Below are 20,744 nucleotides of genomic sequence, written 5' to 3'. Positions count from 1 at the left end.
AAGATGTGTGTGTTGCAGGCAGAACAGCTTCTGTAACAGTGTGTTTGGCGGATCGCCCTACTTCCAGAGTCTCAGTGCTCCTGGACCAGTGTCACTACCCAGGTTTGGACAGTCAGGTGAGTCAGGAGAGCTTGTCACACTTGAAGATCATGTCATGCAGGGAGATCTTGTCACATGTTGAGATCGTGACACACCAAGAGATTTTGTCACACTGCAAGATCACGTTATGCTGGGAGATGATGTCACATGGGGAGATCTTGTCACATGTTGAGATCTTGACACACCAAGAGATTTCGTCACACTGCAAGATCACGTTATGCTGGGAGATGTTGTCACATGGGGAGATCATGTCATGGTGGGAGAACTTATCACACAGGGAGATCATATTACTTGGAGGTCACCTCATACTGGGAGATCATGTCACACTGGAAGATCGCATCACACTGGGATATCATGTCACATTCAGTCGTCATATCACACTGGCAGATCATGTCACAGGGAGATCACATTACACTTGGGATCATGCCACATTCAGTGGTCATATCGCAGGAGATCACAATGCACTGACAGATCATGTCACAGGGAGATCACATTGCACTTGGGGATCATGCCACATTCAGTGGTCATATCGCAGGAGATCACAATGCACTGACAGATCATGTCACAGGGAGATCACATTACACTTGGGGATCATGCCACATTCCGTGGTCATATTGCAGGAGATCACAAAACACTGGCAGATCCCATTTCACTGGCAAATCATGTCTCACAGAGAGATCATGTCACACATGGAGATCACTGACTTTGGCAGATCATGTCACATTAGATAGTCATATCACACTGGACGATGTTGTGACATGGGGAGATCATGTGAGAGATGATGTCACAATGGTAGATCTTGTCACGGGGAGATTTTGCCACAGTCGGAGATGATGTCACAATGGTAGATATTGTCACAGGAGGAGATTTTGCTACAGTGGGAGATGATGTCACATGGGGAGGTTATGTCACACTGGGTGATCATGTCACAGTAAGAGGTTATATCATGCTGTTAAATCATGTCCCATGAAGTGGTCATATTACACTGAGAGATCATATCACGTGAGGAGGCCTCTACTTTGAGACCTTGTCGCACTTGGAGGCCATAATACTCCTGGTATCTTGTCACACTTTGGGATCACATAATGCTGGCAGATCATGTCACATTAGTTTGTGCAGTGTCACCATTTCCTACCCTAGGTATGATGAAAGTTTGCCTTAAGCACTTATTATGACTCCCTATGTGTCAGTTTGTTCTTTAGTAGTAGAAAACAGCTAATAACAGTTTAATGATATTTATGAAATATTAGGTGCCAACTGACATTTTCAAAACAATATTTTTACAACTGTTTGATTTTTAATAATATTTGTTGTTTGAGAAAATGACATGATTGATAAATCCTAGAATGAAATCGATGCATTATCAGTTTCTTAACTCCATGTTGGGGATGTTGTTCGTGGCAGGTTTTGATGGGAGAAGCTCGTCAACCTGCGAGTCAAGCCGTGGGGGAGGGGATGCAGACAAGGACCCGGTCAATGGCTACTTGTGTCCACCTAAAGTGTTTCCATCACTGTCCAAGTGTGGAGAAGGCCAAGGAGGGTGAGTGTCTGTCAATGATTGCTTATTCCAAAGGATTAGGACAGTTGAGGAATTGCCGACTAGTCTACAGTCTTGCACTGTCTGTCAAGGTATAAGATTCTGATTTTAAATTGATCATTGGAAACCATTGCTCATCGTAAGAGACGACATACAGGATTGGATGCTCAGGCTCACTGACTTGGTTGACATATGTCATTGTATCTCATTTGTGTAGATATTTGTAGCGTAAAACTAAATAAACCCTCTCACTCACTATCAAGGTATGCTCCTCAGCTAATTCAGTGATTATTTTTCAGACAGCAGTTGGATGTGAAAATTAGTACAGCAAGTTTTGATAGAATCTATAATTGTTGCCCAAGATAATCTTCAGTGTGTTAAAGACACTTTGATTACGGATAGGATAAAGGATATTTATATCCCACATATCCACGCACTAGTCCATGCTCAAGGCGCTGATATTTTTTAGCTTGATCACTGGATGTCAATCTCAGCAGCATATCGTATTATCAGTCTCATCTCCCTGAGGAGTATTCAGTTCTAGCTGCCACTAGTTTATTGTGGCTCTATCAATAAGTCATGACTACACAAATACTGTTGCTGTGAACAGTTATTACGGTTGCGTGTCTCAGGAACATGTCAGTATGTCCCCTAGTCTGTGTTTGTGATTCTCTGAATTGATGCCCCCACCAGGTTTCCCACATCCATGGAGCAGTTGCTGGAGAGGCAGTGGGAGCAGGGATCACAGTTCCTCATGGAGCAGAGCCAGCACTTCGACAGTCAGTACATCCTCTACACAACCAGGAATACCCACCGTACACATACATTAACATCCTGTATATCCCCAGGAACATCCTATACACACCCAGGAAAACCCACTGTACACACCCAGGTACATCCTGTACACACCCAGGAACACCCACTGTACACACCCAGGTACATCCTGTACATACCCAGGAACATTCTCTACACACGCAGGAGTACCCACTGTACACACCCAGGAACATCCTGTACACACCCAGGAACACCCACTGTACACACCCAGGAACACCCACTGTACACACCCAGGTACATCCTGTACACATACAGGAACACCCACTGTACACACCCAGGTACATCCTGTACACACCCAGGAACACCCACTGTACACACCCAGGTACATCCTGTACATACCAAGGAACATCCTGTACATACCAAGGAGCATCCTGTACATACCCAGGAACACCCACTGTACACACCCAGGTACATCCTGAACATACCTAGGAACACCCACTGTACACACACAGGTACATCTGTACATACCCAGGAACATCCTGTACATACCCAGGAACATCCTGTACACACCCAGGTACATCCTGTACACACCCAGGAACATCCACCCTGCAGTTGGTCCTCAGCAACCAATGCTAGTCATATGAAAACACTAACAGAATCAAACTCCCTGACTTTGCAGATACATGTCATCATATCTCAGTTTTGTAAGTCAATGTTCCTGTCAATCACTGGATAGTTTGGTCCATATTCTGTTATTTACAGCTTTAATATTGCTAATTTCGGCATTTAGCTGCAAACAAACAAATAACATTCAGTACCAGACACTGATTCAAGCCCAACAGAAATATGTGCTCCCTTCTCAACTAATTCATAGTTACATAGTATGACTAATAGCCTACTTTGAAGTGACAGGCATTTGTCACAATGAAGATAAAGACCAGGTTATGTATAATCATGGTGCTAGCTGGTTGTACTGATGATAAAGTAGTGTTGTTTATTGTCCGAAAGATGAAAAATTGTCAGGAACTTGCGTCTTCTGTGTGTGACATGCTTTCTGCTCCTCTCCTTCTAGTAGCGTCGCTGCTAAACTGTCTCCATCAGCTAAAGACTGAGAACACTCGGCTTGAGGAGTATGTGAAGTCTCTAACTGAGAGACGGAACCAGCTGCTCACCATCAACGCCAGGCTGTCCCTCCCCTTCAACACCGTCAACAACAACTCCTCCATGTCACATTCACCCCCTGACTCACCACCAGACATCAAGTCACAGGTAGGTCAAGCCTGTTAATGTATCAGACGTCAAGTCACAGGTAGGTCAAGCATGTTAACTTATCAGACATAAGTCACAGATAGGTCAAGCATGTTAACATATCAGACATCTAGTCACAGTATGTAAAGCATGCTAGCATATCAGGCATAGGATTCACTCAGTGTAAATCACGGTTAGAACTGTTCTTACTCATGCTTGTAACAAGTGACTTCTAGTTGTCAGGGTTACTGATGTCTGTTCTGATGTGTCAGTGGTATAGATGTTCATGTTGTCAATCACTGGATTGTGTTATTCAGACTTGATAATAGCAGGTCACTGTTATACACAAAACATCATGATTTATGGATGTTCAGTTGGGTTTCCTGTTTAAAGTAGATTCGTTTATATGCCAGATATAACAATTTATTTGGGTATAGCCCCCTTGGTTGGTAATCTGGTAGACCGTATGTTGTTGTATGTGGATTATATGCACCCCAAAGGCACGGATTTTTCCTCAATCTTGGCTTGTCTGGTCGAGATTCAGTTATTTACAAACTTCTTTCAATTAGCTGAACCCAGAATAGGTAATGTAGATATTATACAATTGTAAATATTATACAAATGTAAATAGCATACAGTTGAAAATATTATACAATTGTAAATATTATACACCAAAACAAAAAGAGTAAAGATGCATATTAATGTTCAGACACATATTTGTGGTAGAGATAGTGACGACTACAGTGCATATCATGGCTGGTTTCAGGTGGCTCAGTCTCCAGTTGACCACTCTTCCAGCCAGAGCCCTGCTCCTCCAATCATCAACCCCATCACACCATCTAACTCCGACGACGCCCCAAGTCCCTGTGGTGAGTACACCTTCAGTGACTCCATTGAGACCCAATTCAATGTTCAGTACACCTGTAGTAACTCCCATGAGACCCAGTTCTGTATTCAGTACACCTGTAGTAACTCCCATGAGACCCAGTTCTATATTCAGTACACCTGTAGTAACTCTGTATGGATATTGTTTGTAGCAACCAAATGGATCAGGCAGTCAGGCTAGGTGACCTGGGTCTCCTTTCACAAGCAACTTCTACTAATGTTAATCTTAACTCCCTTTCTTTAACAATGTACTAAGGTTACCTTAGTTTTCGAATACCTTTCTGCTTTGTAGAAGGAGGACCTGGTTCATAGAATCTTGCTAAATATTATCAATTATATGTCAATAAGTGCAAATCCCTGGTTTGGTTTGTTGACAGAGTGTGTGTCTCCACTTGTAGCAGGGTCAGGGGTGACAGTGAAGACCATCCCTGACCGATCACAGTTAGGCCCACAGGTGCCCTCTACCTCTCAGGTCAGCTACACATACTACCTTCAAACATTGGAACATATTTTTAGTTAGATTAGCTTATTTCTTTGAAAATTAAGTAACTGGCAAGTGGAATAAAATTTCAGTGCTATGTCATAAGACAGATAGAAAGTCACAGTTATTAACAGACTATAGTTTCCTTATTGGCAGATAAATGCTTTATTGCTGAGTTTGAAACACTGATTTTTGATTGTCTAAAGATTTGTATGTTTTATTGATCAAGGAAGCAGTCTGTGAATTGTCTTCAATGTGTTTTGTAAAAGCTAATGTACATTTTGAACAACAATGAGAGTTCTATGGAATTACAACTTCTTCAATATAATGTGTGCAACATTTTGTTGTAGCTTCTTACACCGTTATCAAGCAAGTGATGTACAATACTGAAGTACATCAACCTCATTAATTGTGCAAACATCAATCATCTAGTGTATATTAAGGAAGTTGTAAATCCATAGAACTCTTGTTGTTGTTCATCTCACCAACTTCTAAATGCCACTCAGAGAAGTTAATGTACATTTTGTCTAAATCCAGGATAATTTACTCAATCAAAACACATTCTTTAGTATTTATTCCACCATAACTCGAGAAGTTATTGATACACTTCCTTAGTACACTTGCCATTTCTGAAATAATAAGGTGCTGAAATTGTGTTCACAGTTTTTCCAAGGGTAGGATTGTTATAGAAACGTACCTGCTCTCAAGCAAAGAAAGACTTGCGGATGTCAACTTCTTTATTGTTAATAACATGTTTCAGAGCGTGTGCTTGCTCATTCACAGGGCTGAACAAATCCACTCGTCCGCTCGTATTTACGAGTGGTACCTCATGTCGGGCAAGTTAAAAATACAAACTACTCGTCCTATCGGGCGAGTACCGTTTTTTTGCTGTGAAATAAAGCATATAACATCTTCAATTTATTAAACAAAGTATTTTACAAGCCATTTAAGAATCGAAAACGTGCATTGATCTACAACAGCGTACTAATATTGATCGTGTCGCTTATGCCAATAATAAATCAATAACAGTGTTAAATACATAAGGAGGGGAGGTAATTCTACTATTGCTATTGTCGTGGATGTAAGGGGCTTGTTGCTAGCATTAAGAAACGCCAGCATGGACATTCGAAAGTATGTGGGAGGGGCAGGAGATGGGGAAAAGAAAACGGAAGAAAAACAAATTCAACAAAGAAAGCTAAGTCAAAAGAAATATGACAGAGAAAAACGAAAACGTTTCGTACAACCAACGTGGTTTAAGGAATTTAAGTGGGCGAAATTTAGCGAGTCGGAAGATGAATTATTTTGTATTCCATGCCGAAAATACCCCAAACTGTCAGATCCAAAATGTGGACAACAAAAGTAGGAAGCACATTCAGTGTTGTGAACATGAGAAAGTCGTTGAAAATCCACAAACAGCACAATACACTAAGTCAATGCAGAAAGTTGACGAAAGAAAGCAGCGTGATCTATAACAAGCTTTTTACAACAGCTTATTATGTTGCCATGGAAGGGGAACCTTTTTCAAAATTTGCGAGTTTTTGACAATTATTTTTAATTTACATCTGCTCTAGTTTTATGTTGGTTCAATCCCATTGTCACTACAGTGATGTAATTTCATGACAATTGAAAACCAGTTACCTCACACATCTGTTGTCATTTTTAATACTTGTACTTCCATGTGGATCCTAGCCAGAAGGTATAGAATAATGTTTGTTCACTGACTATATAAAAGACAATAACACAATCTATAGGAATCAATATCTTTTATTCAAGAAAACACATCATGATCATGGTGAGATTGCAGATTATTTCAGTTAAAAAGTAGGACGAGTGAAAATCTTGCAGGACGAGTACAAAAAAAGAGTACTCGCCCTGCAGGGTGACTGAAGTTTTCAAAATTTGTTCAGCCCTGCTTCATCAGGTGAATGATAGGCGGTTATCAGGGGATTATCACAATAAAGAAGTTGACATCCATAAATCTTTATTTTCTAATGCATTTCACTTCTAAATGCCTTTCAGGGATTTGATACCTTCTCTGTAAAGAAAGTTTTATTTAAAAACTCCTTGAAATAGTATTCACCAAACTGTTGCAAAAATGCATCAGTAGTCTAGTCTACAAATGTCTCATACTGTTCACATGTTTTTGGAAGTGCCAGAGTTTAGACAGATATGTGGAACAGAACTCAGGAATGGATAAAACAATTTCCCTAATAACCCTGAAAATATTATCACTGACCAGCAGTGTAACATAAAATTGTAAATAACAATCTTGGTTTTAATTCACAGGATCAAAAACCACAGCCTGGATTCAGCATTGGTCAATCCTCACCATCATCGGTTTCCATGGCAACCAGTTTACCTTACCCTCTCCCTCTCCAGACTCATGGAAGCAGCCATCGAGTGATTGATGGGAAACCAAAGGACAAAACTTGAAACATTCTGGTGGACAGTCAGTTACTGCTCCACAACATCCCATGTTATAACTGGGCCGAAACACATCAGTATGTGCTAAACTCTCCACGCAGCAGATGCCACGTTTATCAACTCCTTCAGGAGATTATCCTCCTTTTGTGCAATGATACAGGTGCTGTGATTGGATGACAGGTAGTGATGGACATAGTGGACCTTCTTTGAGAATCAGGTCTTAATGGATACTGAGCTGTCGAGGATGAAACATCTTGTTTTACCACTGGAGTTGTCATGCTCCAATTAGTGTTTGGGCCACGAGATTCACTTGTTTGATAACGCATGTATCGTCTAAGACTGATGATTGGCTGAGGTCTTTCAGCTTCATGATCTGATTATAATTTAAGACAGTGTATGCCTTTTAAAGAATATGAAAAAATGAATTCCCTTTTTGGTACTTTTTTAAGCTCTCTGCTAGGGTTACTATACCTAAGGAAAAGAATCCTCTGTTTTTAGTCTACTCATGATAATTCTGGTAAGTGTATTTAATACGAACGTCGTATACTGACCGGAATGTTTTAGACATGATCCATCAAACGCCACGGAAATTTACTCATGGAAACAGATAAGGGAACACATGAAGGTTTAAGTACTCCTTTATTCTTTCAGGTTTCTTCATGAACTATGTATTGCACTGTGAGTAAAAGCCTGGAAATAAATAAAGGAACACTTGTACTTAAGTGTTCTCTTATTCATTTCTGTGAATATTTAACTCAAATTCATGTGTTCCAATCTGAGTAGTTAAATGGCCAACAGCAGATGTGTTCATCAGTGGGCATTTCTAAAGATTTGTTCATATTCATGAAAAATTGTTTTTGAGGATTACTGTATGTCTACTATTAGTAACAGAAATAAAATTTCCTTTTGCCATATATGCCTTAATAGATGCTGTCAGTTAGAAAATTGAAAAGAAAAGGTTGTTATGAAAACCACTAAAATTTAAATTTGTTACATAACAAACAAACTTTATTGCAAGCTTTAAGTAATATTTCCTCACAAGTTTGGTGTTGGTCTTGGTATTGGGTGGTTTTACAGATGTTGTCAGTTAGAAAATTGAAAAGAAAAGGCTCTTATGAAAACCACCAAAGTTTAAAATTGTTACATGAAGAACAAACTATTGCAAGCTTTCAGTAATAGTTCCTCACAGGTTCAGTGTTGGTCTTGGTATTGGGTGGTTTTACAGGTTAGTTATATGCTTTTTGGAACAGAATACTTACTGAAATAAGTATGATATATATACCAATCAAAAATAGTTACAGACGCCCATCTTATTCATATGATGGCTGTTGATATATCCTAACAGATTAGTATCAGTAACATTTTTGGATTTCTGTAACGTCTTTTGAGAAGTACATTATTAGACCCAATCTGTTATGGCAGTGGATAGGTTGAGAATAGCATATCAATATACTGGTTTAACATAACATTTTCACGCAGTAATATGCAACAGTATATCTCTGAAGATGGCAGTGTTCAATGATGAAAGTTTAGTGTTTTAGAGAGTGTGTCATTCAAAGATGTGGTTACAGAGGCACAGAGTTCCAGTCATCAGAATCATGTTCTCATCATCGTGTACTGAAGGCTTCATTGTCATAGTTGTATAGAATTTATTTTGAGAACAAAAATCATCATGCATCTAGACTTGTCACTGAACTATTTTTAATTCCATGTTTATTGATGGAACTGCAGTTTTTTCCATGTGTTTTTACACTGAGTCTTATTGATGGATATGGGAGTGAGATTTTAGTGAATAGGGTTAGAATAATGTAGACAAACGTGACAAGGCTGGTTGGCTATCTGAATTAGTGGAGATTTATGGATGAGTGGTGTGAGAATGAGACAATGGATACAGGTTTGTTGGTAAACAAACGGGCTAGTGGATCGCTTACTCCATGTTATTGATTGCTTTGATATAGCTGAAATATTGCTGACTGCAGCAATATTTTCTCTTTATTGATGATGTATTGTGAATGCTAATTTGCCAGCAACAAACTGATCAATTGTTTCTTTGAATAATATTCTTCTTTATATTAAACCTTAGTACATGGCTATCATGACTAAGTCCAGTAAGGTGGAATATTGCTAACTCGCATTTGAAATAAAAAAAACATTATAGGTATTTCTTGTCCTAATTAGGCATTAATGCAGCTGCTTAAGAAGCATTTGATTAATTTGTTGCGATCAAATCAGCTTTTATTACCTTCTCAACCAATTTACATGTTTTACGATCTTATATGGACTCCACTTCTATTGAGCAGGTTTAGCATTAAGAGAATGGTAACATATAGTTCCACTTTCGGTCGTCTATCTGAGGTTGCTTTGTGAATGGTCCACTGTACAGCATGTCTTGCGGGAAGCATGAAGATAGTACAAACTAAATTTCCATTCATTTTTTGTTAAAGGAGCTGTGGACACTGGTCAAAGTTTAGGCATAACAGTATTTTTCAGCATGTACAGACATACCCTTTTCAGAAGTTACTATTTCTGAACTAGAGACGTGTTTGTTATTCTATTTGAATCGTAAACAGGATATATGTGTGTGCTATTTTTATTTTTATAAGTGAAGTGTAGTCAGTGATTGATCACCTGATATGAAGGCCATTGAGATTGGAGAAAACTGTTGAGGGTGTCTTCAGCATTCATTAGTGTTCACTGCCCAACTTCACTGTTTGTTAAGCAGTCATTGGATCCACTTTTATATTCTATCTGCAGACATGTCCTGACAATAAAGTTTGGTTCACATTTGTTACAGAACTGAGATTTTAGAAATTAATTGGATAGATATGTGTAATTTTCATAACAAGTTCAATCATCAATAATTAATGTCATGATTGAAAAAACTCTTCAGAATAAGCCAATAACGAAAACAAAGTGAACACTTACAGATTTTTTCTGTGAAAACTTTCTGTAGTCTGTTTTTCCTGCTGCACTTAAATACTTTGAAACTGTCAATTAAAAAGTACTGCACATCCTTTTGCAGTTTTGAATGTAAGTTTTCTGGGATCAGTGAACCTATACAAGAGGTATGTTGTTCTACAGTTAGACAGATTGTTTTTATCATAGTAGATTAATAATAGATTAATGTAAACTGCTTTGTGTAAATTCAAACTAACATTTTGTAAGTATTTTATAACCAGAAACAAACTTGACCACTTGCCTACTGATTTCATGTTTTGTGCTTTTTTTTTCATATTCTAAGGCCAACCAATTTTATTTCTTGTTCTCCGGACTTTTGTTCTCGGAAAACCTAAAGGCAGGCAGAAAAAAAAAATAAAATACAATTTCCGGTCAAAGTAATATTCCTTCTAAATACTCAATGTATTTTGCTTTTGGCAATTTATGAAGTGAATATGGGTCAAAATTGAGGGGGAAAATTAATTATTTTTTTATTATTCTTGAAAAAATATGGAAGGTGGATTTTTATAACAAGAAATATAACTGTCTTGGCGTAAATATGTAATAATTACTGACTTAAAGGCTGCTAAATATACTGTACTCCAGTGATCCACCAATTAGAATCATAAAGTTATTTTGTCGAAGTCAGTAAACTTGAGTATTGACCAAACTGTGCTTTGCCCTGAGGCTTGTTCAATGTTACTTACAATCAATATTTTCCCAGGGATCAGGTGTGTTCCAAAGAATGTCTCTGGAGGTACAAATGCCAAATGTAAGATATAGCATTTATCACATGAATGGACATGTTGGTTTATAATCCTTTCTGTGAATCAGGGGAGAATCAGTATTCGTCACAGCCTCCAGGGCTAGAGGTCAGACCGCTGTTGTAATTGAAGGATACTCAAATGTTACGTTTGTTAGTGAAGCTGTTGGAATCATCACCGGCACCGACATGTTGTTGTCTGTGCTGGGAGAGAATACTCGGTGGAGTATGTACCGGGTGCATAGGTATCAACTATGTATCGTAGTACATGGAGTATGCCCAAGTGAATTATGTAACATTGATGTAACTTGAGTTATTGACCATGGTACATGGATCATGAGCTTGTGAAATACGTATGAGGAACATTGGTACAAACTTAGTTATGTACTATGGTACACAGTATGCCCAAGTGAAATATGACAGTACAAGGTACATTGATGTTGCCTGATCTATATACCATGGGAAACTGGTGTGAACCTTGTTTTGAACGGAGGGTCTTGGAGTATGCTAAACTCGGATAATGCCATGGAGTAAATCTCGGTCAACTTTGACAATCTCTAGCTGAAATATGTATAAAGTGTATGTACTCAACCCTGTTTGTTCTAATTGTCTAAGGCACTGCAGTCTTTGTAGTATTCAAGTGAGTGAGTGAATTTAGTCTTACACCACCCTGAGCAATATTCCAGCTATATAGTGGCGAGTTATTTAAGAAATGCTTCACTCACTCACTCACTCACTGAATAGATCTGGCAACATGTGATTCAGCAGAGGTGAAGGACCACATTTATCAAGGCAATCTCAGCAATCTCTGATAAACTTAGTTTAGGATACTCCATGGTACCCTGTAAATATATACTCCTATACTGCTCAAAAACCTTAAGGATTCTTTGATATTACTATGATTAATCTGCCATGTCAACACATAAACATTGAATCAAGTGATCCTTGACTTATTTTGAGTAGTATACTCGAGGATTTTAGTGGTTGTTGTTCCACAGCTGTGAACATTATTTCTGCGAGTCTATCAGGGAAAGATGGTGCCAAAATGAGAGAAATCTGCATGTACAAAGCTGGATGTTGTTACTATGGTTACGTAACATTTTAACTGTGAGGCACTCTGTAATGCCACCAAATTTGGTCTTGAAACAATCTGTTGGTATTTATACATGTGTTGCTTGCCATATTTTAATTTGAAACTCATGTCATTGTGGGAGTATTGCTTGTCTCTGCTGGTTAGCATTCATTTTTGTAAACCATTAGTAGTATTTTTGACCATCTGTGACATTAATGTATGGCCTGGCCACATATAACAGGTGTTAAATCACATGGGGTCAGTAACTTCACAGTGACCATGGCCTGACCAAATGTAGTGCTAATGGCCATATCTCTTTCATGTACTGATGGCAAGAAATAGAGGAACACCTATGAAAGAAAGCTAACCTGTATACAGAACCGACCAGATATGCGACTTGGCAGTAATGGTATTTCTGCACCAGCAACATCAGCATCAAACTACTGGGTTGTTTGGTCATTCATGGCTGCACTCAGCAATATTCCAGCTATATGGCAGCAGTCTGTCCATAATGGAATCGGGGACCAGACAATCCAGTGATCAATGTCATGAGCACTGGCCCACTTTATTTGGGATACGATGACATGTCAGCAAAGAATCTGACCACCACATCCAGTTAGTTTCCTCTTACTACAAACATGGGTTACTGGAGATCAATTTTAGTCTGGATTTTCATGGGTAACACAATACTTGGAGTCACCAGGCTAAATGGATGTCGTCTCAAACAAATGACATCTCCACATCTGTTCTGTATATTTTGTTCCATCAGTATATGTGAGTAAAACATCTTAACCGTATTCAGTCACAATAGAAGAATGTCCCTGATGGCTGTGGTCTTGACAGCATCAACTGGTCATAAATGGGTCAAAGTATCACTCATCGACCACATAGACATGGTGGCATGCGTTGACATATTTGGTGGAGATAATTTTATGCATGTGACATAGGGTATATGAATGTGCCAGTTAATTACAGTTGAGTGACATCTTTGTCTGTCTGTAAGGCAGTGAGTGTGTTCAAAAGGGGGCACCTGCTGCTGTTGTCATGTATGTTTGTAAGACAGAGATCATCTCTGATATTGCAAGTAAAACTGGTTATTTATTTTATTTATGGATATATTTGATCATGTGGAAATGAATGTGATCTTTTTCAAGTGAAGATTTCATATCAGAGCACGCTTTTTGTTCTGATAGTTTAATATTCCTTCCCGGATTTGTTGAGTAAATTTTATAGCCATAAATAACATATATTCAGAGGCAAAAGTAACTGTTCATGCTATTTTATCATGTATATTTTTTAAAAAAACAAAGGTAAATAATTCTTGTTTTGTTTGAAGAATTGAAATGTACTTTGCAAGACAACATTTATTTTGATTTTCTAGTTTACGTTAGTTACACAAAGTGTTCCAGAATGTGAGGCAGGACTCTCCATCTTACCTCACTGTTTTTGAAAAGACCTCACACAACCTTATTCTGTCAGAACTGGTTCGTCGTGGACACAACTGTTACCAGACTTGTCACTGAAGCCAGTAGTTCTTTATCACTCTAAAGTTTCTTTCTCAGTTTTCAATAAATTCACTTCACATGATCCCAGTTACTTTTGTCTTTGATGATGTTAGCAGTTCTAAATACTGTTATCCTGCAGATGTGTCTTCATCCTGCAGGTGTTAACTCTGCATGTGTCTTCTACCTACAGGTTTGTCTTTGGCCTGCAGATGTGTCTTCAGCCTGCATGTGTGACTTTAGCCTACAGGTGTGTCTTTAACCTGCAGGTGTGACTTCCGCGTACATGTTTATCCTGCACCTGCAGGTGTCTTTGCCCTTCTAGCTGTGTCCTCACCCTGCAGGTGTTGTCTTAAGATGTGGTGTGGCTTTTGGGGTTTTTTTTCACCTTGCTGGTGTGACTTCACTCCACAGGTATATCTTCACCCAGCAGGGCTTGATTTAGTGCTCTGTTACCTGCTGCACTGGTGCAACGCAACATTACAAAGTGCAGCCAAGTTATTGGTCTAACTTGCAACACATTCCAGTCAATTTGTGAGCAAGAATACGTCTGAATAATACATCTAAATAAACTACATCTTCATATTGCAATAAAATCATTGCAGCTGGAATTGCGCCAGTGCAACTAGGTCTTCATCGTAGGTTGCACCTGGTGCAAGTACGTTAATATCTCTTAAATCAAGCCCTGACCAGCAGGTGTGTCTTCATCCTGCAGGTGTGTCTTCACTCTACAGGTGTTTTTTTAAAGCTGCAGGTGTCTTCACCCTTCAGGTGTGTCTGCACCCAATCTGCAAGTTATTTCACTGACAATTTAATGGTTCAGCTTAAAGTTACTATTTGGGATTGACTGCAAAACCTTTGTGTTTAAGGAAATGTCTAAATTCTGGAAGTGATTTCACAGACAATTCAGCTTATAGTTACCATCAAGGATTGACTTCAAAACCTTTTTTAGAAAAATATGTAAATTTTGGAAGCAGATTTTCACAAACTGTACATCATAAGCATGGCTACATTAACTCATAAGATGTGAAAGTCAGTTTTAATGAATAATCATATCTTTAAAGATTATAAGTTAATCATTAACTCACCGAACAACCAGCATGATACCATTATACAACTGTTTGTTCCTACTGCAGAGTATTGTCTACTGACATGTTAAAAGATACGTTACCTTTCAGTTTGTGTCCCTACAGGACCTATTCTACAGGACTTCATGTTTGGTTTATTATTTATAATCTTGTCTTCAATCTATTGTCAGCTATCCTGTTGGTCTGTCAGGTCACTTCTCAGGTTGTGTCCTATTGTGTCCCATTGTGTTATGGTGAAACTATAACATTCCTTACAGCTGTACAAAGTTGAAGTTGCTTCACCTTGGATATGTCTGGAGTCTGGAAAGTCAGGGTTCATGTCTGAGTCTAGTCACTGCTTGAACTGGTGTACAGTTAGATGCTTGATTGGCATTTTAGAAGATGCTATTTGATGAACATAGAGATTTTTAGTTACATCTTCTTTTTATTCTTGAGGACAAGGTTATGGGGCTTGTTCTGGCTCCATCATCAGGTATAACTGAATAGTAACTGTTAGCTCTGAGTTAATAAGGCATTTACTGTTAAGAGTGAAAGGTAAAGTTTTACCTGATCATGGGGCCAGAGCAAGCCCAGGGGCCCTTTTCACAAAACTCTTGCAAGCCTAAGCTCTCGTAACTTTTCTCGTAGCTTTCCTACTTCCTATATTACAGTATAGGAGGTACGAATGCTACAAGGACAGTTTCGAGATCATAGGTTTACGAGGGGTTTGTGAAACAGGGCCCTGAAATGTACTCATGAATAAACGGAAGATGTAACCCAGAAAAATGTCAATGATGTATAGTTGAAGAGAAATTTGCAGTACTACTCATTCCATGACGTTGATCATATTGAAAAATCTGGTCTTTCTTAACTTATATTGAGTAGTTTAAGGTCCATGAGCAGTTGTCAGGGATATGATGGGGAATGGTAACTTGCCAAGATTGTCGTAACATTCCTCACCAATCTCTTTCCTCCTCTTTATCATACTGCACATGAATTTACCACCAGAATGGAAAGGCTCTTTATGGAATCACTCATGCAAAATGATTTCTTGTGTATTCTTGTGAAATTATTGTTTTGTTTGTTTAGTCATTGCTCCTTGTGAATAGATCCTTCTCTCCTCATAAATAAATATGCCTTTACTCTGTACATAACAATTAGGTGACCATTTGGTGTATTTTTTAAAAATATATAAAAAGTTGGAAGAAAATGACAATTCAAGTAGTGTCAACCATATAACAGCATTTTAAATAATACCTTACACAAACAGCATTTCCTGAGCTAAAATGATTATTCCCTGTTAACCAATCCTATGTAGGGCTACTGATGTTATCTCTTCTAAATGTCTGGACATAAAGTATAAAGTATGCTTTGTCATTTTTGCATGAAAAAACTCAAGTTGTGTTTAGTTCTTGTGAAAATTGGTGCATGATCATAAGCTTTGTTAACAAACTAACTGGGTTTTGAAAAAAAACATGTTTTATGATATTTTGGAAGATCAAATGATTTTTAAGGGTGTCAAGAAAGCAACAAGTTCACATATAAATGGGGTAAGTTTTGTAGATCTATATAATTCATGTGGGTAAATTCAAGAAGGATTTAGGAAATCTGGAAAAAAAACAAAAAAAAGACTTCATGACTTCATAACACCTTGGAATTTTTTCGGTAGTCTGAGGGTAAACAGTTTCATTGAGAAACAAAAACTCTGTATATTGTACATATCAGTTTTTCCATTGTGTTGAGGGGAGAAGAAGTAGCCTGGTGGCATGGTGGTTAAAGCATTCGCTTATCATGCTTGAAGAGGCACACTCGATTCTCCTCTTATTGAATTTGTCAAACACATTTCTGGTGTCCCTGCTGTGAAATTGCTACAATATTATTAAAATCAGTGTTAAACTAAACTCACCCACTCACCCTTTGTTGTGTTGACTTGACTGCACTAAATGTGGTCCAGTGGAAACAATATCAAAAGGCTGCTTATAAGAGTTACGGAACTTGTTGATGATAGGAAATTACCAACACATATCCCTTTAAGGAAGTCGTAGAGAACCAGTTGTTTCATATTGTCAGAGCTTATCTGTTGACATCACAGATTAACAAAAATAATTTGAAATACTCAGGTGTTTTCAACATCTTTGAGCAGTTTGTGCTACATTCAAGTCGTGTTTGCTTGAAATAATTGATTTTTCTTGTTTTTATGAACCTGCCATTGAATTCAGTATTACTTAAACTGTTGTATTTTTTTAAAAGAAACGTTGAATTGACAATAGAATATTTTGTAAGTTATCAAACTAGTTTGAAATATCCTTTGTGGTGTTTTCATGTCATATAAGTGAGGTACTAAACCTGTTGTACATGATGTTCTTGACTCAGGTTTACTGATAGGCTCAGTTCAGGACAAGGTGTAGTATTGATCACTTCTGCTGAACGTACAGCTGGAATATTGCTGAGTGTGGCATAAAGCTTAACTCACACAACAAAAATTGCTTGGAACATGAGTAGTCAGTGGATATTTTAGTGTCTTCACTACAAAAAAAACCATGCAAATTATTTCTTATTATCATTTTATTTGGTTCATTTCTTTTGTTGTTGAAGACTACCACAAAATGGTAGAATCACATTGAAGACACAAGTGAGTTCATAAGTAAAACAGATATGTAATTGTTTTGTTTCATCAAAATCCTAGTATATGTACATGCATGTGTAGTTTGTCTATGAAAAGAAACGAAAGCAGGGTTGATTTAGGATTTCAATGTCTTTGTCCTTTCAGACATTTTTAAAGACAGGTGTATGTACCTTGACCAAGCAAGAAGCTCTTGCCAGTTTGTGCTAGTGACTTAGTTGTGGCTAGTGTCAGGTATTGGTTAAAATCTTATATTTGATGACTGGGTCTTTACAACCAATCAGTCAAAAAAAATTGGTTAGAGTCATTTATCCTGTTCAGGTTATTGCAAATGAGTATAACAGGGTGCAGCTTGCTACTTTAAAGTGGTGACTAATATATCGTGAACATAAACCTTCTGGGCTCTTCTAGAACTATACAGTCATGACTTTTCAGTTAGTGAAGTGAGTTTTCTACCAATTTCAGCGAATCCAACGTTAGTTCCAAAATCGTTTGTATTCGATTATGAGGAAATGTAATTGATTGTTTGATCGTTTGGTGGCTGCGACCAATCTTTGATTATTTTATTTAATCAGAAAACCACAAGTTGTGGTGTACATGTATTTTCAAGAGGGACCATTTAACAAGGGAGGTGTTGGTAGGGCCACCAAAACATGGCTGTCAGTTCAGGGAGGATCATATCGACAGTGTGAAGGACACAGGGAGGGATTAACCCACATTCTGTAACAATGACCAGTCCCTAAGATGTGGCATTGTTTTCATGGTAGGTAATAGAGTAAAGCTATGCCAGTTAATTTTCAGATGTTTCAAAATGTCACAAATGTTAATTTCTGACTTTGAATATTGAAACAAACGAATGAGTACATAAGTAGAGTACATGAGAGGAATAAGTTAGTGATACACCGACCCAAACGGGAATCATGACACCTCATAATGTGATGAATGACCATAAGAGGTATGCAGCATGCCTTAGCATCTGAACAAGGGTATGGAACTGAAATCATCTTGAAACTGGCCTAGGTGCAAAATAGTCTCTACATTTTGTTAGCCAGTGTGGTTAGCTATGCCTGAAAGTTCATAGCTCACAAAATAATTGACCAGCGCAAAATTTGGATGTAGAAACTAGGCAAACAATTACATAAAGGTGAAATGCCATCATTTATCAGCCCATAATTTTGCATGATTTAAAAGTATATTATAACTTAATAAGTCACAGAGAGTGACATATTTACAAAATGACCCCATGAAAATTCACTAGTCTGTCTGGCCAGCAACTTTGCAGATTTACTGGCCCAACTGTATTTTTGCTAGTCACAGGCCAGCAAGCCAGTGGCTGTTTCACTCACTGGTGTAGGATTATGTTGGGAATCATCAGCAGATATGGGTAACCATGAATGAGGTCATATGTTGGTGCAGTGTCCCAAGTATAGACTAGCCTTTCTTTATCTACTGATCATGGCACATCCGTGTCATAAGAATGACCTGCATCAGGCTTGTCTTTGTATTGAAGTTAGGTGGTTTTCTTGACTGTTAGAATGTATGTTCATTATCTACCTTTACATTTGTGATTGAATTGGGAAATAATAAATGTTTTGTACCTTTCTACGTTTTATGGTGATAAACCATGGTTTTGCGCCTGAGAGACTTGGCAGAAAGCTGCGTCTCAGATTTGGCATCAACACAGTGGACACAATATCAACTGATGGCATCTGTCCATCTCAGCAGAGGAAGACGGCTGTCAATCTGTTTTGTTCATTTAAGTGACTGTATACTGAATTTGTGTATCATTTGTGCAGTTGTAACAAGAGACAAGACAATTGTTTTTAATGACCAACTCCGTTGCCATTACTATTCATGAAGCTGTTGAGTTCTGATCTGAGGACCTACAATGTTGTATGTATTGTCATTTGGTTCATGGCAGCCATATTACAATGGTTGCCTCTATTTCATTCTGTCTCTCCATCTTGGATGTTCATCTTGTATATTCATGTTTCACTCTGTCATCATTCAGTCTCATCATTTTCTACTTGTTAATGCATATTGAATAAAATGTCAAATATTTGTCAGACTTTGTGTCAGATTTCAGTGATGGCAACATCTTAGGGAAACTACAGCGCTGTGAAGTCTTGCAATTCTCAGTCTGCTTGTACGAGTTCAAACCAACATGGAACAAGAGCCAATAGCAGCGTCCAAAATACCTGCTTGCCCGACTGCCCATGACAGGTTATTTTCATCACAGATTGCCATATTCTCAGATTCACCAGCCCAACAGTTGGGCTAAAATTTAGACATGCATATGAAGATATTCATCAAAAGTCAGAATAATACATCATTACTAATTCACTCATAAAATTAAATGATGATTTCAATTGGATGATAACCTGTGTCGATCATCAAACCTAAATTATTTGGAGACAGGTAAGCTTTGGTCAGAGCTGGCAAGTTTTACATTTAACCAGCCCTGTGGTCTGGCTGAAATGAGTTGGGAGTTTCATACCCTGCCACAAGGTAGCTAATGGCCAACACAGAAGTGAAAGAAAAGTTCCATGAAGTTCCATGGTCTAACACACAGAAGGATGGGGAGTTGGTTTGAATGAACATGCAGAACACAAACTGTATGTGCCAACGTACAGCATTGATTGGATTCTGAAATTTGCCAACTGCTTCTGAAGAAATTGCAAATGGTCTATATCTATGTGATCAGTTCTGAAAGGTAGATTGATGTCGCTGTCAAAATGCTGCCTTTCACAACATACCATGCACATTTGTCCCAAGCAGTGTGGGGTTTCTGGGTTAGACAGGTTGCCAGCAGCCTGTCCTGAGGCATGTTCAGAATCGCATGCCCATGAATGCCCGCCATTGCTCGATCCTGAACGCCTGTGCCCGGACGAGCGCCCGCAAACTATCCTCACAGCTGCCTCACCAAGCGAACAAAGATGGCGACCATGTTTAATAGAAAAAAACCCATTCAGATCATTGTCATTAGTTAGCATCCACCTGGGCAAGGAATAGCCAAGAAACGCTGTGTAAAGAATAAAGAAGAAGTTGACATCCATAACATTTTGTCTTATGTCTCATGTCATTCATCACCACTCGCCCCTTTCCGTAACCTCCAACAAGAAGACGAAAAGCTATTCGTCTTTTCCCGGAATAACGAGTTGGTCACAAATCATTTGATGTAAGCAAGCGCTCGCATCGGTTCAGGACCCATGCGAGCGTTCGCGGGAGGCAAACGCGTGATCACTCGCGGTTCTGAACACACCTCTGGTGTACACTGTGGGATCCAGATTAGACATGGATTTTTACACAGCATCAGTCCTATGGAACAGCCT

At 38.5% G+C, this 20,744-nt stretch overlaps 1 protein-coding gene across 5 annotated transcripts in view; it reads left to right on the top strand.

Moving 5' to 3' along the window:
• Nucleotides 1-10,766, top strand: part of LOC137255639 (protein AF-10-like) — a 29,821-nt gene extending 19,055 nt beyond the window's left edge. For 2 of the 5 annotated variants that reach the window (XM_067793101.1, XM_067793099.1), the window contains exons 10-16: nucleotides 19-116; nucleotides 1,504-1,639; nucleotides 2,330-2,415; nucleotides 3,483-3,679; nucleotides 4,425-4,527; nucleotides 4,921-5,015; nucleotides 7,311-8,405. In XM_067793101.1, the coding sequence (XP_067649202.1) occupies nucleotides 19-116; nucleotides 1,504-1,639; nucleotides 2,330-2,415; nucleotides 3,483-3,679; nucleotides 4,425-4,527; nucleotides 4,921-5,015; nucleotides 7,311-7,457 (862 nt within the window). In that variant the 3' untranslated portion in view covers nucleotides 7,458-8,405. Of the gene's footprint in view, nucleotides 1-18; nucleotides 117-1,503; nucleotides 1,640-2,329; nucleotides 2,416-3,482; nucleotides 3,680-4,424; nucleotides 4,528-4,920; nucleotides 5,016-7,310 lie in introns of all 5 variants that reach the window. The other 3 variants (XM_067793098.1, XM_067793100.1, XM_067793097.1) reach the window with 3 other exon arrangements.
• The last annotated feature ends 9,978 nt before the right edge of the window (nucleotides 10,767-20,744 follow it).

The sequence above is a fragment of the Haliotis asinina genome, chromosome 11 (genome assembly GCF_037392515.1).
Source record: "Haliotis asinina isolate JCU_RB_2024 chromosome 11, JCU_Hal_asi_v2, whole genome shotgun sequence".
Taxonomy (NCBI): Eukaryota; Metazoa; Mollusca; class Gastropoda; order Lepetellida; family Haliotidae; genus Haliotis; species Haliotis asinina.
Note: the sequence above shows the minus strand (reverse complement) of the source record. Positions and strands in the feature narration are given on the sequence as shown.